Source organism: Bidens hawaiensis, unplaced genomic scaffold (genome assembly GCF_021521415.1).
Source record: "Bidens hawaiensis isolate Kalapana, Puna unplaced genomic scaffold, B.hawaiensis_p1.1 tig00016760_1, whole genome shotgun sequence".
NCBI classification, from domain to species: Eukaryota; Viridiplantae; Streptophyta; class Magnoliopsida; order Asterales; family Asteraceae; genus Bidens; species Bidens hawaiensis.
Window position 1 is genome coordinate 82,060 of NW_027492543.1, and position 27,398 is coordinate 109,457.

General features: G+C 33.3%; 1 protein-coding gene across 1 annotated transcript; it reads left to right on the forward strand.

The window, feature by feature from the left end:
• The first annotated feature begins 6,073 nt into the window (after positions 1 to 6,073).
• Positions 6,074 to 13,894, forward strand: LOC143552078 (phospholipase A2-alpha-like). Its single transcript, XM_077042379.1, has 4 exons — positions 6,074 to 6,244; positions 6,345 to 6,387; positions 6,479 to 6,601; positions 13,697 to 13,894. Exons 1-4 carry the CDS (start codon positions 6,137 to 6,139, stop codon positions 13,870 to 13,872), a joined length of 450 nt encoding a protein of 149 aa, XP_076898494.1. The 5' UTR covers positions 6,074 to 6,136; the 3' UTR covers positions 13,873 to 13,894.
• The last annotated feature ends 13,504 nt before the right edge of the window (positions 13,895 to 27,398 follow it).

Below are 27,398 nucleotides of genomic sequence, written 5' to 3' on the forward strand. Positions count from 1 at the left end.
AATATGCAATAGAAAACTTTTCAAGACTAGTTGGGCCTACCGACACATCCCAAGCTTGGTACGCTTTCTTTAATATTATCCCATATTATTAGTAGTTAGAAAAACCAATTCCCAATTTATTTGCAAAAAAAAAACCAATTTCAAAGGACATTTTTCAAAACATTTTTTTAATATAACTAAAGTTTAACTACGACACAAATGTCCTAACTCCACACTTAAATGTTGCATTGTCCTCAATGCAAGGATAAAGACGAAAAAATAAAAATAAAATCGGAATACAAAAAACTAATAACCTAAAAAAATAAAGACAAACAAGCAAGATAGATAATGGAAAAAACTTAGCTGGTAATTTGCGCATGAAAATTGATGCCAAAGTCTTCTTCCATAAATTCCTTCCATCTCCGAACGTGCTCAGCAAACAGTATTTCCTTCTCTCACACACGAACGGAATCGGCAAACATATCAAACAATATCTAAATATATCTTATCAACTTGATAGATATTAATCTTTCAAAGTCACCAGACCAACCAACCCTAAACATTATATAATATGAATAATAGCAGCAAATAGATAAATAAAAAGTATACAGCTCCTACTGCTTCATCCCCACACTTGAATTTTTCATTACATTTCATGGGGGTCATATTTAGCTCAAATCCTACAAAACTTAAAAACACAAAAACAAAGAAAAACTACAAAAGACTACGTTAGTGACTCGATAATTATACAAATTCCGCGAAACCTTCCCACACTTGAACTTAACCAGGAGGTTTCTCTTTCACCTGAACCCTATCTAACCCGTTCAGTTCCACCTGGTATTTGTTACACATTGAAATTTTCTCGATGGAATTGAAAAATGATTTAAAAATCTTTAACAGGTCAGACCATAAAAATTTAAACTTACCCGGCATGAACCGGATGCATGACATGTATCGAGAAGACTGGTCATTCTTGAACTTTGATGGCTTCTTCTTTCCTGTAGACCTTCTTCTGACTTGCAAATTATTACGGTTCACAGATGCTCTTCTCTTCGTCTTCTCCCATGGTTTTGATTTATGAGCGACATTTATTATAAATGTCATGGGCCAGCTGTGATGCTCTTCCACTACCACCACTTCTATATCTTCTAGTAGGGATTCAAAAAATGCCAAGTCACCATTCGAATCGAACTCACCTATCTTATCATACTCAGGCAAGCCTTCTAACTCCAAATCCAAAAACTCATCCTCCTCACACAACGTATTCTCAACCTCTTCCTCAACACCGAACATTAACTCCAGTGAATCTCCCAAATCCACTTCCTCATCTATCTCTTCTTCAATACCAAACATCAACTCAAGTGAATCTCCCAAATCCACTTCCTCCTCTATCTCTTCTTTCTTCACTAAAGACCTCTGATAAGCAGCCCACTCTTCTTCATCTATTCATCATCTGAGTCACTCCAGTAATTAGCAACAACGGCTTGTGGAACCGAAGGTGGGACTTCATCATCCATTTTCGTCTCTGTACTTATGTGATCCCCTCATCTGCCTCGTCAACATACTCCAATAACTTCAATCTCTTTTCTTCCTCCTCTTCTTCATCCAATCTCCTAGTAATGCTTTCTATTATACGCTGGAAATCTGTAATAACGTTCTGCTGATTTTTCAAGATGATACGTTACTCAACTAACTTCTGTTGGGAATCTGAGGCCAAATATTGAGCTAACACATTCTCTAAATTCTTCATACTACTCTCAACAGGGTTGTTATTAGAATATTGACCATCGAATTGACCCTGATCATGATGCGACTGCTAATATAGATCATCGTAATAATACGAAGGAGGTCCCTGCCAAAAATTTTGTTGCGGCTACACAGAAGGGTTAGTATAATAACGTGCCAAACACCCCACATATTGAGGACATATAAGCGTAAAATGGGGTCCACCACAAATCTCACACATATTTAGACTCAAAATAAATAAAAGACACGGACAATTAGACTCCTACAACTGAAAATAAAAGAAAACGTAGTAGACTCCTACTAAAAGACTCCCAAATAAAACTAACAATTAAATTAAACTCTATTAACTTAACTCCTACGACTCAAAAACAAAACAAAATACAAATGGCATGTATATAGCAAGTAAGTCTAATCAAAGCTAATAATGCAATTACCAAGAGTCCTCGGCAACGGCGCCAAAAACTTGATGTGCTAAAAGTAGTTTTAATAATATTAACTAAAATTACGCTAATCTAGACACTAAGTAATAAATTCTAGACTCTTAAACTTAACTAAACTATTAACCAGCAAGTGAACCGATCGACTCTAGTACAGCTAAGTAAGTCCGGATATCGAACTCACAAGACTCTTTAAATTACGTTTACTAGATAATTAGACTCAACTACAGACTCGACTTATTTATTTATTATTTGTTTAAGGGGGGTTTTACTAATAAACTAATTTTAAACTAATTAAGAAAACTAAAGATGACTAAACTTAGAACTTGGACTTAATTCAGATGATGATGAACAACCACCTAGGCTAGAATCCCCTAAGTTTCAGTTATTAGTTAACCGGGAGAATACTTAGTTATGGAACTGGGATCGTAAAATGTACGCTTAAGAGAAAACCCGAACAGGACCCCTGACCCTCCTCAAGAGACACCTATGGGTTTCTAATAAGTTTAAAGCACACCAATATTAAAAATCAAGTTTCCTTACGGTCACCTAATTAACTACAAACTAGTTCCTTTATATGAAATCCTACCTTATAGCGCGGAAATCAAAGGCAGTCTAAAATATTCAATTAACTCGACAGACAAAGTTAATCAATCAAACCTAGACGGACTCCTTACGAAGAACTAAATCTAGCAATCCTGATCAATAAAGACCTATCAATAACCTAGCACCTTACAGCTATTTAGGTTAGCAGCACACTTATGTTTATTTAGTTAAATAATATTGTTCCTATGATCTTATTCGAAATCAATCATAAAATAGTCAAAAACAAAAAGTAGATGGCCTAATAGCAACCTATCATAATGACAAAAAATAATCTAGGCAACTATGGAATAATAAAATTCTATCAAACAACCCTAAGGACACATATGCATCAATTTAATATAATTAAACCTTTTACTAGTTCAAAAAACCATAATGATAAATAACTCCCTAGTCAAAATCAAACATCAACAAAGGTTCATCATAAGCCTAGGCAGTCTATAATGTTTAGCCTAGCATGGTAAAATCAAACAAAACAATAATAAAGGAATTCATGGTGGAAAATAAAAGAAACGGAAGATTAAAGGCGATAAAACCCGGGGTCTTCATTCTTGATCAATATGCATGCCACCGTATGATTCCAAGCCTTCAAAACCTCCAAAAGATCACTTTTAAGGCTTCCAAATTTGTCCTGGCCGGCTAGGGTATTCAGGTTATGTTTAAGGTTGAGTTTAGGGGTCGTCAAAGAAGCTTCTAGAAGATGGTCTATAGCGCCGCGTGTTGGGCTTGGCCCTCCCCACTGCGCGGAGCTCCGGCATTGTGAGGGGTGGGTGGCGGTCTAGCCGGTCCGGTTCGCTCATGGTTCGGTCCGGTTCATTTCTTGATGCTTCGGTTCGCCGGTTTAGCTTATTTTTATCATTTTTCGCCCTCTTTAACCACGAACAAGTCCCGGGACCTACATTTATTCAAATAAGTTAGTAATATACAAATCCTAACAAAAACCGAACATAAACTAATAAAATATTATATAAAATGTACAAGGGATTTATGTATGTTAAGCATTATATCAATACAATAAACCCTTTATAAATAAATAGTTGTTGGAAAAACGACGGTTTAAACTTTAATCAACCTTAATGTTTTGATAATGACTTAGTTTAGACAATGTGACATAAAATAGTTTTAGTTCATCATTGATTACTATATGTCACACACATGTCCCTTAACACTTGATAGATCATCATTAGTCACAATTTAAAAAACACAAGACTTTATCAAGACTATGCACACAAGTTCATATCTATTAAAGGTTAAATCAAGATCGCTACACCAACATGAAGATAGAGATATCACAAGATTAATCCATAGAAAATAAATTAACCACTTAGTCAAGTTAGATTGTTAGTTTTTCTAAACTTAGGAAAAGTTAATATATATATATATATATATATATATATATATATATTTATTTATTTATTTAAACACAAATTGTTTAAATATATATAATATTGAAATTCAAATATTATTCAAAAGGCTTTTTCCTCTTTGAGTATGTTTCCGTTAAAATCTTGCTTAGATGACACAACCATCACCAAATGAAGAAGTCAAATCCATAGGTGGCAAACCATGAAGCTTTGGTTGAAGTCACTAAAGCATGTTTAACCAAATTTGTGCAAAACTTAGTTTTCACTCCATAAAGAAATGGGAAGCAAAAGAGTTGGCTTCTTACATGTGTTGGTCAACCTAAAGAAGCCAAAGTTGAAGACAGTGATCACGCACAACCTTCATATTGGAAAGCTCAATGTGAAGTGGACTAGGCGTCCGCCGTCGCTGGAAGCGACCGTGGGGCCACAGTCCATTAGCCTTGTCTCTCATATACTTGGATATAAATAGAAGACTAATTCGAATTTAGTCGTCACCCCTTTGCTCTACAATATTTACACACACACACACACACACTTCAAGGGTAATACCTTCTTATTCAATCGAATCACACTTTAACTGTTTAGTGAGGAGATTGAGAGTGAAGAGCAAAAAGAAGAGCTTATCAAAGCTACTTGCATTTTGAGAGGTCAACACTAGAGGTTGTCTAGTATTTTGACAAGCGGGGAATCAACATTAGTTGGTGATTTGAGAGGGGAACACGCTATCTTGATATATTGTTGTTTTGTGTTGGGAACTCTATCTTCATATATAGTTAATTAGTTGTTAGGTGAAAACTCACTATTTTGACATAGTGAGACTAGAATAAATTGTAAAGTTAAGTACTTGGTGTGCTTGGTGAAGAAGGTGATCACTTCATTTGAAGAGTGAAACATTATATTGGCGATCCCTACAATTTAGGGAGACCGACTAGTAAAAAAAAGTCTTGTTCGAGGATCGGGGAGAGGACGTAGAGTGAATTAGTTAACATTTACTTGAACATCTATAAATCCGGTTATGCCATCTCTATCCCTTAACTCTTTACGTACTTACTTATACTTACTATCATAGGTTGTGGAAAGAGTTTAACAAAGTCGTTAACTCACTAAAAATCATATTAAAAGAAAAGGAAAAATATTCACCCCCGTTCTAGTTTTCTACAATATTGTTGGGACCAATGTATTTTATTAATTTTACTTATTACCTTTAAATTTCCTAGTGCAATGTACATTCACTACTTAATTGAATTTGTAAAGTTCATTGTTTTTGAATAAGTAAAAAGTTAGTTTAAAGATGAACACAATATAGATTTGAAGTTCAACAAGAAAACAAGTGACTATAAATTTAAAGATGAACTCAATATGTATTTGAAGTTAAACAAAAACAAGCTATTATAGATCCATTTTTACTAGACAGTCTTAGAATTTAGAATCTTTTATTTATTATCAATTTATAATTTTGTCGGGATCAATATATATACACAGGGATTTAAAAAAAAAATTATTATTTTATCATTTTATTGATTGAGGTCGAATTTTACACTAGTCTCAAGTTTGCAGAAATCATAATTAATTTTATTAAAATTATTAAATTATAAAAAACTAATTTATAAAAATTTATTTTATTTACAAAGTGGGACATATTTCCCTTTTTAGGTTTTACCACTCACAACCATTAATTAATTTCCAATTATTTGCCACCAGGTTAATTTAACAATCAAACTTTTTTTTATCCGACATTATATAATCATGGAATCAAGTCCAAATCCCCAATCCTCATACAAGCTGTCAGTTAGGTAAGGAAAACAACGCACTTTTCACTACACATCCAAAACCATATCACGAGACTCCTTATACTGTATCAATAGAAAACCTAACATTATTATTGAGTATTTATATTCTACCCCACCCTGATCCCATAGGCCATATCTCATCCAACCATCCTCTTCCTATAAGTAAGAGATTTTTGGCAAAACCATGCTTCGCGTTTGAGTTCTATTTGCTTCTTCAATGGCTTCCTTCTTCCTTCTTTTCATTTCCGTTCTTACCCTCAATTATTTTGCCATTTCCCTTTTTGCTCTTAAAGTTGATCTTGGAGCAGGCACAGGACTTGGTTTGGTACGCTTCAATTTAACACACTAATTTTCTTTTATATATATATATATATATATATCTTTTGATTTCTAATTCATGTTGCATTTTTTTTTTGAATATTCAGTCTAAAGTGTGCAGCAATAAGTGTGAATCCTCCTTCTGCAATGGTACATATATATATACAAATTAATGCATTTTAAAATAAAATTTATTCAATTTTTGTTCATTTTTAAAATATGAATACATGTTTATTGACAGTGCCACCATTGCTGAGATATGGAAAGTATTGCGGCATATTATACGGTGGATGCCCAGGAGCAAAGCCTTGTGATGAACTTGACGCATGTTGTATGAAACATGATTCCTGCATTTCAGCCAATAGTGAGTATTATTTTGGACCAAAACATCACATTCATTTTTATCATTTTAAAGAATAATTTATAATAATCTTTATATTATATTTATCAACAATATTTTGTTTTGAACGGCTAAACGTTACCATCTAATCCACACTAAACTAAATTATATCAACCGGCCATAAACATTGCCTGAACTAGCGGACCCATCCCAATTATTGTCATAATCATTTTAAATCTTAACTATATTTTATTGCCTTTGGATTATTACTTTAATCCCGTTATTGACAACGAGAAGTTACCAAATACCAAAAAATTAACCCCCCCCCCCCCCAACTCAAATTTATTAATTGTGTGATGGAGGTTGATACAACGTCAACTTGTCCTCATCTAAAATACACCGACACCTATGTAAAGAGAGAGAATAGTTTTTATATAAAATGCTAAAAGAAAAGACATAGTACTCAGTACATCAATCTCTATACATAACCTAAAGTTCCCACATGACTCCAACCATTGGTGTTTGATCCAGGACACATTTTGTGTAACCGACACATTTTTTTAAATTAAATTTAGAGTTTTTTTTAGCTTTTATTATCTTGAACCCTAATATATACACAACACTCAGTATCTCAAATTACACAACAAAAAAAAACATTTATTGTTCTATAGCAAATATAAATACATGCAAATAAAGAGGATTACGCCACGGAAAACAAATAATTAATGACAATATTAACAAAGATTAATGTGTACAGTAGAAACAGATTTAAATTAGTAAGGATCCAAGCCTTTATAGTTACGCTCACTTAAGCGAAAAGGTGGCGAAGAAAGTTTGGAATTATTCAAAAAGGGGGGAAATTCCTAAATTAGTCATTTTCTAACTCACTTTTTCCAGTTTTAGCCAAATACCAAAACAAATTCCAAAAATAGCCAAACTAATCCGTCAGATCCGACAGAAACCGTTCTTGATCCGATGGATTAATGACCCTATCAGGGCACGCCACGAAGCATACTATTCTTTCAGATCTGACGGTTTACGCTTTGTCCCATGGATTATTGAAACAAACTGACGTAATAATAAACAGTCGGATCTGACGGTTCAGTTCATGCTTCCGTCTGATCCGACTGTTTAATTTGTCCGACGAACCTAGATTTTTCAGTTCCGGGGTTTTTGATTTTGAGTTCTAGAGTGAAATTGAACACTATGGTTGTGTTATCCTCGAAAAACTAAGCGATTTGCACTATTGATTTGTTGATTTTGTGACGAAATAAGAAAGATGGAGATGGAGGTTGGTTAAGAGATTTAGGGCTTGAGAGGTGGAAGATGAAAATTTCTTCAAACCCACTAAAATTCCGTCGGATCCAACAAAAAAAAATGACTATTTTGGGGTTTTTTTAAACCTAGGCTATTTTTTAAAAAACTGGTTAAATAAGACTATTTTAGAAATTTCCCTTTAAAAAGTGATTGAGGAAGAGGTTTGGTGAGTATGTAGTTTACCAGAAGAAATGGGTGTCTACGTAGTTTACCAGAAGAAATGGGTTCCCTAACAATTTGCATATGGTATTTTCATTTTCCCTACCCTACTATTGTATGTCTTAATCTTTATGAGAAGTCTTGAAATATTTCTGATTCTTTGAGATGGTAGAAGCAGCATTTGCTTGAAAATTCGTAGAACTAAGAATGTTAAAACCATTCTCACGTCTTCCTTTTTCCAAAATTTTCCCGTTATTGGATCCTGAATATCGTAAAATCGGTGAGACAACAAAACATAAATCCGATACTCATAGTTAATTTGTTAATAGTAAGTAGGTTATTTGAAAGGTTAGGAACCGCAAGAACATCTTTAAATAGGAAGTGAAGCACAATATATATAAGATACATGTAAGATATTAGTTTTACAAAAAAATGACTTTTAATGTCCGACAAAAGGTTGTTAATGATCAGGGTGCATCGACGAAGGAGCCATATGAATAGTAGCTCCGAAATCAATGCACCATTCCTTTGAGTTATCATTGATATTGCAAGTTGAATGAAAGGCTCGGGCAAGATTATAGTTAGTCTGTTGTGCAAAGGAGGCAAGATTGGGTGCTATGGGCGTAGTGCCCATTGTGGTATGGCAAAGGGGAAGGGCGCATTCACGGCCACGACCACCTGAAAACTTGCCACCGGAACTGCGCAGCACTTACCCTAGGAAAGAGGATTTTGAAAAGAAAAAAAACCTGACGATTGAAAACAAAACGAATATAAACCTACACATGGATCTCCGTCATTATAACATGGATACAAACTGAACGTCCTGTAATGTCAACTTTTTACGAGTGGGTCAAGGTTTTGGAAAACATAAAACTATCGACAAATAATCCGTCTATAACCATTACCAGACAAACTGTCGACAATAAAGCCCCTGAAAAGGCCTTCCAAAGACATCAATTGGTCACTTATATCTAAGGATCACCGATATTTAGTAGACCATCATAGCACCAATGGTTCACCAATGGCATATATTTTAAAGAATTCAGTCGTTGATTTTCCGATGGTGCTTTTCGATGGCTTTCATCCATAGGTGAAAGCTCAGTTTCCTTGTAGTTCTTGTTTATAAATGGCATACAGATTCCGACGAATCATCTGCATGTCATTTATACGGCTCTTTTTATGAGTAATCGCTTAATTATTTATCGTCTTCTTTTATTTCCTGAGTATTTCTTCTGATTAAAACTTTGCTTTCATTTTTATTCATTTTTGTTATGGATCTCCTGATTTGTAGCACTTTAGATAATATGTTTTTATTTGAATTTATGAAGAGAAAAGCATCTAAATATTTATTTTACTCTTGCAATGTTACAAAGAATTTATATAATTTTCATCTTTTAAAAATATATAAAAACAAACACAAATACTATAAAAATCAACTTATTTTGTTGTTTTGCTCACAAAAATCTCTTACCCTAACTTTCGTATTGGGAATTTTTTTAAAATGAATACTTAAAAGCAGTTTCTCCAGTTAGTTTGCTTACCTGGATATTTTTAAACACCTAAAAAGGTGTTGAATTGGACATGGAGCAAACTAAACCACATGAGAGATGGCTTAAAGAAATTAAAAGAACATATAACTGAGCTGCTACATTTGATTGAAAATTCTGATATCATAGAAGGATTTTACTAAAAAAAAAACAATGCCTGTGGCAACATTTTAAAAAAAGCTGCATGACCTAATGCAACATTTTTACTAGATCACGTAACTGTTTCTTTCAAATACAACATTTTTATCTAATAAAAATGTTACATTAGGTCTAATGCAACTTCACATAATACAACTTTTTTTTTTGTAAAATAAAGGTTGCCAGGCCAATTTTTAGTAGAAATTGATTCATTCAAAAAGAAAACAATTAGGGGAGCTTAAATCACAAGAAACGAGATAGCCTAATTTGTCATAAACACAAACTAATACTTATCTCTAAACAAGATAAGCATAAGAAAACACGTAAGTGATAATAAATTCAAGTTTTCAATACAGTATAGATGCTTCTTTCTCTTGAACACCGAACGGCATATTGCGAACCAAACAGAAGAAATTAGATGTCATTTGTTTCGTACTTCTCAAATCGCAATTGTTTAACGGGGCTCATACAGATCTGGGTACGGGTAGAAAAAGATGCAATTATTGATGATTATAGAAAGCAAGGTCAATTTGATTATGTCCTTTAGTTTGCTCGATATAGAGATGAATTGTTAGTCAAAGTGAGAGTAAACACGGAATATCCAACTCAACACCTTTTTAGGTGTTTAAAAATATACAGGTAAGCAAACTAAACGAAGAAACTTTTATAAGCAAAACAAGAAAGTATATATTTTTTTTATGAAATTTGCCCTAAACACAAAATGCATTTTACGTACATATACATGTACATATCCATAGAGGTGACATGATATATTATACGGTAACAACTATATATATAATGGTATAATACTTATTTATGTTAGGATTAAACGCACACACGCACTGAACACACACGCGAAAGCAATAAACGAACACAAGGATTTAACGTGGTTCGGTCTACACTGGCCTACGTCCACGGGTGGCAACTAGGTATTTTTTATTGAGTGACAAGGGATTATAAGTACATATCGTTGTTTAAATAGAGACTAGTCTAGGTTTTGTAAATTATTGAACAAAAAATCTAAACTGAGCCGGGCTTCGGTCTGGCCACCCTACCCCCATCTGCCCTTTGGACTTCAAATAATAAATCGGGCCTAAACAAAAGGCCTACAAAACCCAACAATCTCTCACTCGGAGGCCTTGAGCACTCTCCTTTGCACTCCTTATCGTAGTTCTGCAATCTAAACATTTAACTTCCTCTAGTTGCCACCGCATTCTCATCAATGAACCTGAAGGCCCATTGAAGCTCCACGGAGCTCCAACAAGTTAGTTACGGCTAAAACTGTCCCTGACCTGTTCTCTGTCCCTACCGCCTCCCACTGTAACGAACTACCGGATCCTGAGATAACCTGAGAACAAACACTCTCCATATTCAGCAAGTAATTCATTGGAGAGACTTTTACAGCTGGAATACTAGTTTTCTTAATCCATTGTCGACCTAGAATTGTAACTGAAACACGACTTGTGCTCCCACTATCACAATGTCCCCCAACTGATTTAACCTTCCTAACTCATTCATCCTGAATCTTTACTTTGGCTTTGGGTTTGTTACTTGTAAAACGAACCTTTTTCTGTCTACGAGATTCTCTGAACTGGATTTTGTCTTTCGAATCCACTCCTTTCGGTGACATATCGACCATATACAACGAACCCATTTTCTTGCCACGAGCAACCACGAGATTCCCTTTGACTACCTTCCACTGCCCATTCGCGAACTTAACATCGTGCCCCTGGTCATCCAATTGCCCAACTGAAATCAAACGTTTCTTCAAATCTGGAATAACCCTCACGTTTTTAAAGTCCAAGAACTACCAGCTGAAGTTATCAAATCAACATCTCCCATGCCCGTAACCTCTAAAATATCATCGTTCGCAAGTCGAACCTTTCCAAAATCCCCAAACTTTAGATTCTTCATCATTTCACTACAGTGAATGGCATGAAATGATGCACCAGAATCCATCAACCAAGAATCAATGTTACTCTCAACACTACTAACCAAAGCCTCATCACTACTGACCCCGTCATCTGTGTTGTCTTCTGTAACGTTCACCTCTTTCTTACCATCCAGACACTGATTCTTAAAGTGTCCTTTCTCTTTACAACCACAGCATTCAATATCTTTGTGAGTCTTAGACTGACTCATCTTCCTGCTCCTACTGCCTCGTTATTTTCCCCTATCGCTACATTCTGTTACTAACATATTGCCTGATGATTCACTTGAACTTCTGCGTCTTGAATCTTCTCCCAGAATCAGGTCCCGAATCCCATTAAAGGTAATTTTTATAGACGAACTACAAACCGCAGTCACTGTTTGTATCAACTGTTCGGAAAAGAGGATAATAACAATAGGCCTTGAATTTCATCATCAAACTTAATGTCGACTGACACTAAGCGAGACAGGATTGAATTAAGATTATTGATATGCGTTGTAACTGACCCACCCTCTTTCATTCTAGTTGTCACAAGCTCTCTGATAAGATAGACCTTATTCGCTGCCGAAGGCTTCTCATACATGTTGGATAGTGCCTCCATCATACCACGTGCTGTGGTTTCTTTCATGATGTTAAACGCCACATCTTCCGATAACGACAAAGTAATACAAGCCCTAGCTTTCTTGTCTAATTTCTTCCAATATGCTTCTGACATCTTTTCTGGTTTTTCATCCTCAAGCATTACATCCAAGTCTTTCTGAAAAAGTAACGCTTCAATCTGCATCTTTCACCAATCCGTCAAACTTCTGTATCAAAACCTTTCCGTCTTTTGCCATTACAATGACTAAAACAAAAACCTGGATAAAAACAGAGACAGACACAGCAATGGCGCGGGCCCGAACTTAACCGCTGTTTTATTGAACTCTGTTAAACAATGAACCTATTTATACGCAGCGGAATATCGAACTGAAAATCAGAAACTGAAACGTTAAACTGAAACGACAAAACCTGACAAACACGGTTGGCACTGGCTTTGGTTTCTTTAACACCTCCTTCTGATTGACAACGGTTCTTCAACAAAATAGGATATTGATTCAATTGTTCCTGGCTCGTACTTTGGATAATATGATCTGACTCAAATATTTCGTCGGCTTAAAACTTGACCATGGCCCAAAACAAAAAACTTTATTTCCTAGACCCAATTTACACTAAAAAAGAGATCTGGTCCAAAAGAAAATATCTTCATCTCCAACAAAAAAGGAAACCACTTTCCTTGTTCCTGGTCATGAAGTCTTTTGGTGATGCTATGATAAAATCATAAAATTGCTTTCAAAGATATAACAGAACTTGAACAAAGACGTCAACGGTTACAACGGTCATTCCTAGCGCCGATCTGCAGCTGCGAGAATCGGACGGCGATGACGGGATCCTAGCGACTGCTAGTGACGACGCAACGGCGTAAGAGGTGGCTCAACATGTTTTCCATGTGATCCGAACCTAGGCTCTAGATACCACATATTAGGATTAAACGCACACACGAACTGAACACATACGTGAAAGCAATAAACGAACACGAGGATTTAACGTGGTTTGGTCTAAACTGGCCTACGTCCACGGGTGACAACTAGGTATTCTTTATTGAGTGACAAGGGATTACAAGTACATATCGTTGTTTAAATAGAGACTAGTCTAGGTTTTGTAAATTATTGAACAAGAAATCTAAACCGGGCCGGGCTTCGGTCTGACCACCCTACACCCATCTGCCATTTGGATTTCAAATAATAAATCAGGCCTAAAAAATAGACTTACGAAACCCAACAATTTATATACACTCTTAACTTTCTTTTTGTCATCAGAGTACGCTCGGTTTTAGCCAATGGATCACATGGTTTATTATGAGTCACTATTTTAGCTTTTATCTCTTGTATATATCTCGATCTCACTGTTTATTGACCAGGTTGACGCGTGCATGAAAATGATTATTATTTTTATTTGATCGATACTTATATTGTTACATTTGTTTTGTAGAAAACTATTTGAGCGAGGTTTGCAACAAGGGTTTGTTGGATTGTGTACAAAGGTTCAAGAAAGCAGGGAGCAAGACATTTAAAGGCAATACATGTAACGTGAATGATGTTACACACACCATCAGTACTGTTATGAATGCTGCACTTGTTGCTGGCAAATATATTCCTAAGCCCTAAGACTCGCTGCAAAACTCACTGTCACTAAAAATTCATATGATGTAACATTGTGTTAAGATTGTTTGATATAGTGTTACCCAACAAAACTTTATTATTCTTTGAAAAGATGATTTAATTAGTACAATTTGAAAACTTGTATCATTAACTAGATTTGATATTGTGGTTAAATAGATGATGAATGATCTGTGCATTTCATGAACCGGTGCATGCAACCCAAAGATTCGTGTGCCATATGTAATGGTAAATCAACAAGAACAATGAAGAACACGAAGTACACCAAATATTTCTATCCAAAACCTTTCGTGTATTAATGATTTGCTAGTTGATGAGTATTACAATGAAAATCCCTTGGGCTCACCTCCTAAACCCGGCCTACAAGCGTCACTCTATTTATAGTCCCTATTATAAGAAATGATAAATTACGTTCATGTTCCTACACTAGCTTTGTGAAACACTTCAACCCGTTAAATTCGTTTGATAATTATGTAAAGGGAGAATAGTTTTAAAATAAAATATTAAAAAAAAGTCACAATACTCAGCATATCGATCTTTATACGTAACACAAAGTTCCCACATGACTCCAGCCATTGGTGTTCGATTTCTTTGAGCTTTTATTATCTAGAACCCTAAGAGCATTCTCATTCTACCCTCTATCTTTAAACCAAAAATTACACTAAAACTCACTATATTTTCTCTCTTTATTTCAATTAAATAATACTTTTTATAACTTTTATTATTACCTTTTCTCTTTCCTTTACTCACAACCACTTTCAAAATATATTAAAAAATTATAGGGGATGAACAGTAACTTTTTAAACATACAGAAAAATCACTATTTTTTCTAAAATATAAAAACTCTTTACTCATAATATCCTGAATCACTCTCTAAATTATAAAAACACCCATCACATAAAATGAGGGGTTGGATGAGAATGCTCTAATATACACCCCTATAACATATATATATATATAGGAGAAGTATAGTTTGAAAACCCTTTTGAGTTGAGAAAACCTGTGAAAACCCTATGTAACATTTTTTTTGTTACATGTAATATATGTTGTTACATTTAATACAAAACATCGAAAACATAAAAAAATGTTTTGCTATTTTTTTTATATTTTTAGTAATTTTTATATATGTTTTCAGGAGATAGAAAATGTAAATAAACTTTTACATTTTTTATTACCTTTAATTGTGGACCACAAGATTTAATCTTTAATTAAAAACATGTGGTTGAGAATAAGTTTCTAGAGTTTTCACAACACAAGTGGGTTTTATTCTAACCTAACCCTATATATATATATATATATATATATATATAGGGGAAGTATATAATGAAAACCCACTTGAGTTGTGAAAACCCTATGTAACATCGTTTTTTTTTGGTTTTTTTTTTGCACACGTAATATATGTTGTAACATTTAATACAAACATCAAAAAATAAAAAAAAAATTTGTTTTTTTTTTTTAACATTTTTTTACACATATTTATATATGTTTTTAGGAGAGAGAAAAAGTTTTACATTTATATTTTTCGATGTTTTGTATTAAATGTAACAATATATATTACATGTGAAAAAACAAAAAAAATGATTTTACATAGGGTTTTCACGGGTTTCACAAATGGGTTTTCATTCTATGTTTCCCATATATATATATATACATATATGGTTGAGATCGAATGAAAACTTTTTTTAAAGAGAAAACTTAAAAAACTATTAAAGAATTATTTTTAGCTTTTTTTAAAAACTTTTATGTAGTTTCTTTTTTTCATTATTCTTATATGTTGATATTGTTCCAAAAAAAAACCCTCTTCAGTGTAGTCCATACATGCAATAGTGCGTATTGCATATACGCAGGAGTGTTGTATTGCATAAATACAGTAGTACTACACATATTTAATACAAATTATTGTATATATGCAATATAAGACTGATGCGCAAATTGAATACACATTAGTACGTATGTGTAATACTACACAAGTCGACATGTGTTCTACGTCGACTTTTATTTATTTTAATTTTTTTTTGCATATAATACAACACTACTACACATGTATAATACACAAATATTGAATATATGCAATTAAACACTATTGAACATAAAATGACATAGTATTATACATGTATAATATAACATTATCACACAGTAACACGTATGTGCATTACAACGTCTATTTTTTCCGGTGAAAAGTAACAAAATATAAGAAAAATGGAAGAAAGGAAAATTTAAAATATTTTTCTATTTTTAATTAAAAATTTCTTTAGAAGTTTTTTATTTTCCCTCTAAGAATGAGTTTTTCTCTTGATCCTCTCTCCATATAGTTTTCTCTCTCTCTCTCTCTCTCTCTATATATATATATATATATAAAAGAGAGAGAGAGAGAGAGAGAGAGAGAGAGAGAGATAGAGAAGTAAGGTTAGATTAAAAAGACAACATTTCATGAGAAGTGTAGGAAAAGATCTGAACCATTAGATTAATTATAACACATAAGGGTAAGATCGTCCATGTCTTTTATCATTATTTTTGGAAATAACCTATCTAGTTTAAGGGTAAAGTTAAAATGCAAAGGGAGATAAAAATGATAAGTATAAGAAGGATTTGTGGTCACACAAAAAACCCCTAAAAAATTCAAAAAAAAAAAAAATCTTAACTCAATATATAATAAAAAACAAAAAAAAATTAAAAAACTAAAATGTTTCCCCCGTCATTCTCGCTCTTAAAAAAATAAGAAAACACACAATGCCGAGAAAAAAGGCAGAATGCCTGTAACATTCATTACTTTTCAAATCTGAAAAACCGACCCATTTTGAATTTTCGGTTTTGTTTATAAATATATTATTATTTTCTCAGGTTTCGTTTAAATGTATTCTTGTTTGTCATTCATCAATTTTATAATATTCCCGACGATTTAAAGTTTGTTATTTGTTCGTTTTCTATTCAATTTGTTCAAATAACGAAACACCGAGGTTTAAAGTTTATTAAATTTAATTTATTTGAAAACTATCGGGTATAATATGAAAATAATCCAAATACATATACTCTTAACAAGTTTTTATAACATTCTAAAGCTCAAGGTTCAAATCGTAAATATACTTTAATTTAGTCTTAAAAGGATTTGAAACTAGAGGGACCAAACTTGTAAATTTGTAGTCAAAATATATACAGAAAAAAACCTCCAATCATTCCCTCCCTTGCCGGGTTTTCCGGCAACCCTATTCCGACCACCGGAGTTAGGCGCCGGCGAGCCTAAACACCCCTTTAATCTTCGTTCTTTGATCCACTTGTCTAGCATAATGGCTTTAGTCTTCGTCAATAAACGTTAATCAACTAATTAATTGTATTATAACATCCTTTAAACGTCCTATAATTCCGTAACCATCGCCGGAATTTCGGCCAAATCAATTAACAACCTTTAATCAACTTTCGTTTCAATTACCAGTATATATAGACACCTAACATCAATCTAAACTCGTTCATACCATTACTTTAACCTAATAAACTCTCAATATTAAGAAATTGAATCGTCAAAGTTTGTTTCCGGCCAAACTCTGTTCACCGTCAAAACATTACATTACCGGGTATTTTTATATGCTTTTAACTAGTTTTTAGCCGAAAAATAAAACCCTAACATAGATTTAACGAACATGGACTATATTTACGGAATTGAAATCTAGGTTTGATTAAGGAAGAAGATGAAGTTATACTAATCGATATTTATTTCTGTTTTCACTTAATTTACAAATAATCAAGTTAGCTCAACTGGTTAAGACCTAGGTGCAATGCACACTAGACCAGGGTTCGAACCCGGGTCAGTGCACAATATTGTTTGTTTTTTTAATAATTTATATTTATTATTATAAACCATATATATATATATAAATCAACTTAAATCAATAAAAATTATTATTAATCAAATAAAAATCATTTTTGTCACATAAAAATTATTACAAATTAATTTTTACAAAAGTTTATCTAAAATCGACTATAACTCTACTAAGGTTATATCAGACCTAAGGTTTGCTGTCTGCTGATTAATCAAGGAACACCGTTAAAGTATTTATGCAAACCTATTACAAATATAGGTTAACAAGCATAGTGAAAGGAAAGGTTCTAAACGACACCGAACTAACAACAAAAGGTGAATACGTTAAACCTTTTACCGACTGAACTGATTTTACTCTTGTAGTAAACAGGTTGTTTATTACAAAAAGTCCGATAAATGTTTGCATTAGATTACTTGTTTCTAAAACCGTTATAATACAAAATAGATAATAAAAAGCAACTCAGACCGATTACACATGTGTTTGGATCCATTCATAAATCATAACTGACCATTTGGCATATAAAACCAGTTCTCCAATAGGGTCATATAGCCTAGGGGAAGGACTGTCTCCGAACAGGGGCTATGTAACTCGAAGAACCTTTGAATTGTGTGTGTAGGGCAGTGGTATAAATCTCGGGAATAACAGGCATTCCTGCTGAGATTGTGAAACAGAAAACTATGTTTGTATTTAACGACTGTTATAAATTATTTATCGAGTCAATGTTTCACTAGCACGTAGCTGACGTATTTTCCCAACCCTTGTAAGTGATTAAGTGCCGATATTTATTGACAAAGATTAGGGTCATGAAGATAGAAGATTGCTCAAGATGGCACATTTTTGAATATAATCCTTGCGATAATAATACAAAAATATTTCGTAACTGAATACCCCGGTGTTTAATTTCCGAGTAAGTTTTCAATGTAAATTAATATTTTATAAAAATTCTTCCGCTAAAATGAGCCTGCTACTCTGATATGTTTACAAAACAGGTACCAACTGATAGTCACGCTCCGGCCCTAAGTAGGGGTGTGAGAGGTTGGTATCAGAGCCATCGGTTTCAGCAAATTAGGTATTAATATGTTAGTACCTAAGCTTTAACCATTTATTTGATAAATAGGGATAAGCAACGATTGGTATTCTACCAATTCCTAAGTAATAGATGTCTTACACAAACTACTATGAGCAAAAGCGCCGAGTAGGAAGACGCTCTAAACCTGCACCTGAGCATGAGCCATCTGATATGGCCAGCAATAATTGTAACTTCGGTCACAAGAAACCGACTGATCTGAAAAATCCGATGAATCTGACTGATCCAACAAATCCGATAGGACTGAATGATCCGAGGAATTCAATGAATCAGATAGATCAAATAGATCCTTATTTGTCCTACGGAAGCGAACCAATGTATATTCCTTGTAGTCCACAAATGCCGATAGAAATATCAAGCGATACTTCTGAGAGCATTCTGCAATATTATCCGTCTGAAATTCGGACCTACCATCCTTCTGATGAAGTGGAGGTTCAAAGTAAAATCAAGCAAGAAACTAGTACAGATTCATCCAGTTGGATGAACTGTCACTTTGACCAGAGCATGTGGCACTTTGGGTCGCCACCACCACGTTATCAAAATCCGCACACTGTAGTAGGATCGAGTCATGGACCAACCCATTATTCTGAAGTTCCTTACTTCTTACCATATCAAGGTCCCGTACCGACAATATCTGAACAATCAAATGAAATTCGGAAGGAAGCCCGACTGGTAGAGGAATTCTACACAACAAATATTCCCGATGAGGAAATGCAAGCATATGTGGCGAATCCACATATGTATCCAAATGAGACCGCCTATCTATTTCCATCAGCATCCGCACCCGTGGGATATCCAAACAAGCCAAACGCGGTGATGGATGAGTTAAGGAATGAAAGAATTGAGAAAAAGAAAATAGGCGATAAGATTATTAAGAAATGTGACAAGTTGAAAAATCTTGTTAAGAAATGGACTAGGGATTAGGAATACATGTTGTTGTTTAAACATGTTTTATTTCTATCCCTCTGTAATATAAAATAATGTGATATAAAAGGGAACGCGTGTACTTTGTTTTGAAACTGTTTATTTACTAAAATTGTAGAATGTCTGAACAAAGAAATCAAGAAAGCCAAGGGAGTCAAATAAATAAACAAACCAAGACTCCTGAATATAACAAAGTCTTACCTGAAGAGTATGTTGATGGAATCCATATATGAAATTTTTAAAGAAGTGGTTACACCTCTAATTAAAGAAGCGATTACACCTTTGATTAAAATGATACAAGATAATACCGCCAATTTGAAAAGTATGGCCAAATCAACCTAACGTGCACAACCGAGTTAAAGTATTTCTGTTCATTCGAAGAAAAGGAAACTAAAGTGACAAAAGAAATTAAAAAAATGACGGGTACGAAAGTTCTACTGCTGAGCATGAGCCGAGCAAAATGAAAATAATAAAAGTAAGCATGGGTTGTACTTTTAAAGACTTCCAAGTGTATAAGACGAAAGAATTTTACGGTGATAAAGGGGGCAATAACCACTATTTGATGGCTAGAGGAGATGGAATCCATTGTTATTATAAGCAAATGCACAGAGGAGGAGAGTATCAAGTATTCTTACCAAATGTTTAAAGGGGAAGCATTGGAATGGTAGAACACACTGATTGATGTGAAAGGGAGAAGCAATTTGTACAATCTTGAATGGAGAACGTTTAAGGAGATGATCAAACAGAAATTTTGTCCAGTACATGAAGTCGATCAGATTCAAACAAAACTATGGAATCACAAGGTGATTGGGACAAACCTCAAGGAATACAACATGAAATTTCTTGAGTACTGTAGACTGGTGCCTCATTTGGTTACCCCTGAGTATAACAAGGTCGCTCATTACATTTACGGGTTACCTAAAGAAATTTGTGATCATGTGCGATCACATATGCCATACATAACTAAATCTATGATAGAACTCGCAGGGTATCTCATTGAGAGTATGGTTAGAAATCGAGATGAGGAGAGAAAGAATGTTAGTGAGAGGAAACGAGAAGGTGATGGAAGATAGAAGTTTGAGAAAGGGAAAGAAGGGTCGGTTGCGTTTAACTGACCAATGTGTAAGAATTGTGGGAAGAGACATGAGGAAAGATGTATGAGGCCAACCATTAAAACCAATGTTCACAAGTACGGTCCATTTACGACTTGCAACTTTTGCAAAAGGCCTGGTCACAAAGAAGAGGACTGTAGAAAGAAGTTGATAGATTGTTTTGATTGCGGTGAGAGAGGTCACTTTAGTGCTGAATGTACGAAAAAGAAACCGATGACTGGTGGCACTAGTGGAAGTGGTGCCAAGAATGATGGAAGAAAGGGAAACATCCGCACCTTTATGCTTAGCACATAGAAAGCGGGAGAATTACCAGACGTGATTACTGGTACGCTTCATATTAATAACGTTTATGCTAGAGTCTTATTTGATTTAGGAGCTAATAAGAGTTTTATAGATTATAAATTTTGTAGCCTATTAAACGAACCACTAGCTAAATTAAACAATCAGTATGAAGTAGAAAATCCTAACAGAAACTTAATCCAAATATCCGAAGTTTTAAGTAGTTATATTTCCTTAGCTGGGTACGAAATGCCAGTACAGCTACTATCCATGGAGTTAGCAGGCTTTGATGTGATTATAGGAATGGATTGGCTATCTGTCAACCAAGCCCGTATTTTATGCATTGAGAAAGCCATCGATATACTAACTCCAAATAAGAAAGTTATCCGTATAGCTGGAGATAAAGAAGCCGGTAGAATTGGAATAATTTCAAAGAATAAAGCAAGTTATTGCTTACGTAAAGGTTGTTTCTAAGTTTAAAGATGTATTTCCTGAGGACTTACCTGGAATTCCACCCGATAGAGAAGTCGAATTCAGAATAGAGTTAGTTCCAGGAACAGCTCCGATTGCTAAATTTCCTTACAGATTGGCACCGATAGAGATGAAGGAGTTAAATAAAACAATTAGACGAATTATTGGAGTTTAAACTCCTTTCTGAGTTTAAACTGTAAATGATTTCCAAACAATGTTTTTACTGAAGTAATGATGTTCCTTTATAAGAAGAAATGTTATCAACACTATATACTTTGACGGGCATGTAGTAACTGTAAGGGGGATATCATTAGTAGACTCTTCTTGCCTAAGGTAAGTAATTTGTACAAATCCTAATCAGTTGCAGGACCTGTTTACTTACCTGGAAAAGTTTGCCAACGTGATATAACCTATTAAGACAAAACATGCTATTCCAAACGTCATAAGTAAATATAATTATATTTTCATAAAACGACTAAAACTCTACTAAGGTTATATCAGACTTAAGGTCTGCTTATTAATCAAGAAACACCATCAAGGTGTTTACGCACACCTATTACAAATATAGGTCAATAAGCATTCTGAAAGGAACCGTTCTAAACGACATCAAACTAACAACAAAAGGTGAATACGTTAAACCTTTTACCGACTAAACCGATTTTACTCTTGTAGTAAACAAGTTGTTTATTGCAAATAGTCTGATAAATATTTGCATGAAATTGCTTGTTTCTAAAACCGTTGTAATACAAAATAGATAATAAAAAGCAACTCAGATCAATTACACATGTGTCTGGATCCATTCATAACTGACCATTTGGCATACAAAACCAAGTTAGTCGTAACCAGTTCTCCAATAGGGTCACATAGCCTAGGGGAAGAACTGTCTCCAAACAGGGGCTATGTAACTCGGAGAACCTTTGAATTGTGTGTGTAGGGCAGTAGTACAAATCCTTGGAATAACAGGCATTCCTGTTGAGATTGTGAAACAAAAAACTATGTTTGTATTTAACGACTGTTATAAATTATTTATTGAGTCAACGTTTCACCAGCACATAGCTGGCGTATTTTCCCAATCCTTGCAGGTATTTAAGTGCTGATATTGATAGACAAGGATTAGAAGTCATGAAGATAGAAGATCGCTCAAGATGGCTCATTTTTGAATATAACAATATTTTGTTACTGAATATTCAGGTGTTTAATTTCTGAGTAAGTTTTCGATGTAAATTAATATTTTATAAAAAGTCTTCCGCTAAAATGAACCCACTACTCTGACATATTTAGAAAAACAGGTACCAACTGATAGTCATGCTGCTAGGCCCTAAGTAGGGGTGTGACAATACACTAACGTAATTGTTTTTGAGATAAATTAAACCGTTAAAATTGTATTCCATAAATATTTGAATCCCCTTATTAATATCAGATTATATGATATTTAAATAATATATCTGGTTAAATCGTTAAAATTAGTTTATATTACGATTCGTTAGCTTTAACTCTTCAACTTTAACTTGTTAATTTTTAATTCGTTCGTTAAACTTTAATTCGTTAGTTATAATTCGCTAAACCTTAATCCGTTAGCTTTAATCCATTAACACAATCATTGTTCGAGATAAAAATGCATGCCTTGTAAATACCTTAAGTCTCATAATAGTGTTAGTTATAATATTAAAATAGTTCATTAAAATGCCGGTAAAGTTTAAATATAATATTATAATGCTTTAAAATTCCATAAAATATATTAAAATAGTGTAAAATCCCGATTAACCAAATATTTACAACTTTTCCAATCCAGTTAGTTAGATTTTGTTTTTGTTTCAATTATAGTTCGAGAAGTTCAATTATTTCGGATTTTTTGACGCACTTTCGGTTGCCTCGGTTTCGTTATCATGCTTTCGGTTTTCATTACAATGTTTATCTTCAATTTCAAGGTGAGTTTCTCACATCTCTTTTTTACGCTTTTACATTTTTAGGGGTAGAATATATATCGTATCCAAACAGTTACTTATTCATTTACAAAACTACAATTCGTATTATGGACATGTGTGTTTGTGACACCCGACTAAAAAGATAATTATCCATTCAAACCTTAAACATGATTTATCTACGTTAATTTCCCTAAATTAAATGCATGTTTATTTAGATATCGAGAATATAGCAAAGCCACACGTATATATCGTAACCATTTACCGGGTCACACACGAAACAACTCGACTAGCATGAACATCAAAAAAAAAAAAAAAAAAACTTAATAGTAATTAAGAAAGTATTGAACAAGAACATAATACACACAAATAGTTGTGTACTTCTTGACGAGATTGAAATAATATTTACGTATGAGCGCGACTATATGCTTTTTATCGTCTCGTAAAATTTATCTACTTGTGTCTATGTATATATGTACATGGCGATTTTCGGTGAATTACAATACTTAAGTATAACATACATAATAAATGTATTTAACTATAGTGTATACACTATTTGCATATCACCGATCACTTATTTATAAATTACCAAGTTGTTCAAACTTAACATTTATTTAACTCCATAAAGCTAAACTAGAACTATTTGCCGAGATTATATTTTATTAGATATTTGCACTTCTCATATATCTTACTAAGTAAGAAGTATTTAAACCATCTTATGCAATTAATACATGTATGCATAAATACATAAATGAGATCTTAAATACAATTAAACAACATTTAAACCCCAAACCATTTTCTTTCCCACAAACCGAACCCAATTCTCTACATCCATAGCGCAAGATTTTATGAATTATTTAAACACTTGGACATTTAAGAATATAATCAATAACACCCTCCCATTTATTTATGATTATAAAATCCCCACCATATCTAGTGTTCCATAAAAAAAATCATGTCTCACACTTCACCATCCCATCCAACATTCCGTCAGTCCATCTCTCAGACCGTCCAACCACCATATACCCCTCACACACTATTGCCTTTTTTTTTATTCAACCATCATTTCCCAAACTCTATATATTTTTATAAGAACCAAGGGATAGTTCAACCATTATAAGTAATACCATTATATTCAAAAAATAATTACCATCACAACATTCCTTTCCTATCCATCTCTTTCTCTCGGTTTCCTCCTTCTAGCTGAAAACCCACATATCAACCTACTCAAACCCACATACCTTAATTCTTGAAGTTTTAACAAGATCAAGGAGGCTTCAAGTTGGTGTTCAAGCTCAAGATAATAAAACTCTCATATTCTTTAGTAAAACATTACTTCCTCTAAGTAAGTATTAAACCCACTGCCATTATTTTTATAAAAGTTGCACGTTATAGTGCCTATAAAATCACCCAAGTAGTTATGATTTATCTAAATCTTGACAAAAAATTATGGCACTAACATATTAATAAACTTGTTTCACCAATAAAATGCATGTTAGTTTATTTTATAAAATGGTTAGTCTGAACATTATTAGAATAAGCAATTATGAACCTTTATATAAATTTGGACATTTTGGACACGAACATATGTCAATAATGTCATCAAAGACCGTACATATTATGAGTTATGATATTTACAAAATTGTTATTATGAATGAAAACGTTGTAACTTAAAATTTAGTAATAATACTTTGTATAAAATAAATCTTTAAAACTATATAAAATGACTTACGGTGAAGATTATATATTTCTGTAAAATATAAGATGTTACTACAAAACAATAAACGTTTTGAGAGAATATATATGCGTCGAAACACAAGAACGTGTTTATTGTAGAAATATAGTTTTAAACGAACTAATATAATAATTGAGGATAAATATGCGGAATATAATTAAAGAATTTTTACAAAGGTAAGGAGTTTATTTAAGTTATATTCTCTAATATATATATATATATATATATATATATATATATATATTACGTGTAGATAGAAATAATTTATTTAAGGAGTTTATTTAAGTTATATTCTCTAATATATATATATATATATATATATATATATATATTACGTGTAGATAGAAATAATTTTTTTTTATAATTGTAAACCCGACATGATGCCATACAAGACGATATGATATTATATATGGCATATTATATATTAATATATTTTTGTGGAAAAAGAATATATCACCAACGAGTCGTGTCGCGCATAAACGTAAGCAAGTCTAACTAATTGGGTGAATTATGAAAATGAATCAACTAGAGTATTGGAAAACGAACTTTATGATTAATTTGTTCGAATGTGTTTTAGGACACGGAATAGGTCCCATGGAACACTTAGTTGCTTGCAAATACGTTTGAACACACATTTTGGGCATACTCATGAGGTGAGTTCACTGCCCCCATTTTACGTCTTTTTTACTACTTTTATAACTCCAGGGGAGAAACATACTCAAAACTATTTGTTAGTATATGAAAACTATTATGATATTCGGAAAACTATTCAGTGCTCAATGTATGTGATAATGGGTAACATAACGCCTCAATGTTTTCGTATTAATTTTTATACGATTTTATTAGTAGAGAAATGCAAAGCCTCAACATTTTCATGTTTATTCTTTTGTGTGTTTACTAGTTGAGAAATACAATGGCTCAACATTTTTGCGTGTACTAGTTGAGAAATACAAAGCCTCAATGTTTTCGTGTTTACTAGTTGAGAAATACAAAGCCTCAACGTTTTCTTATTTATTCTTATACGGGTTTACTAGTTAAGAAATACAAAACCTCAACGTTTTCGTGTTTACTAGTTGAGAAACGCTTTCGTGTTTACGAGTTGAGAAATACAAAGCCTCAACGTTTTCGTATTTAGTAGTTGAGAAATACAAAACCTCAACGTTTTCGTATTTATTATTATATGGGTTTATTAGTTGAGAAATACAAAGCCTCAATGTTTTCATGTTTAGTAGTCGAGAAATACAAGGACTCTAACGCTATCATATTTATTTTTATATGATTTTACTAGTTAAGAAATACTAGGTCTCAACGCCTTCACATTTATTCTTACATGAGTTTACTAGTTGAGAAATAAAATGCCCTAACTTGTTATTTTTATACGAGCTGCTAATTGAATTTCTTAAACGGGATAAAATGAAGCATGGTTCCTCTTTGATCTACTAGTATATGAGTTGATATTACTTTGTTGCCCGTCATCTCCCCATAGTACTGTTCCTGCTACGTCATGTAAAACCCGAATTCCAGAAATCCTACAGTTGGTAATCATATTCAAAATTCACAAAAATTTAAAACCAAGGCAAGTCTTTTTATTAAAACCAGTCAAATAAGAAACAGCGGAAATTATTAAGTATCAAAAACCCCAAAATCGGGGACATGTGCCCAAATTCAAATGTAAATAAATTGTTTATTTTATTTGAAGTCCTCGACCAGAAATGCCTTCAATCGTCCGAGTAGTCTTCAGCACGTCCAAGCGATAATCTTCAATCCTTAACCTGAAAATCAATATAACATACACACAAAGTCAGCTAAAGTTTAGTGAGTTCATATTTTATGTAAGTGACATCCATAAATCAATTTAAATTAATAAATACAAAAATGTTGGGGAAAATCAAAGGTAAATAAATAAATAATTTTACTTGGTCAAATCATAAGTAAATAAAATGATTTTCCTTGGTCAAGTCATAAGTAAATAAATAAATAAACAATTTTTCTTGGTCAAACACGCAACAAAGGCCTCCTCACCCCGAGTCTTCCTCGAGTAATATATTTGACCCGGTCACGGTTTAACAAAACAAAATCATGTAACACGAGCCTCCTCACCCCGGGTCTTCCCCAAGTAATATATTTGACTCGGTCAGAGTTTAACAAAACAAAATCACGTAACACGAG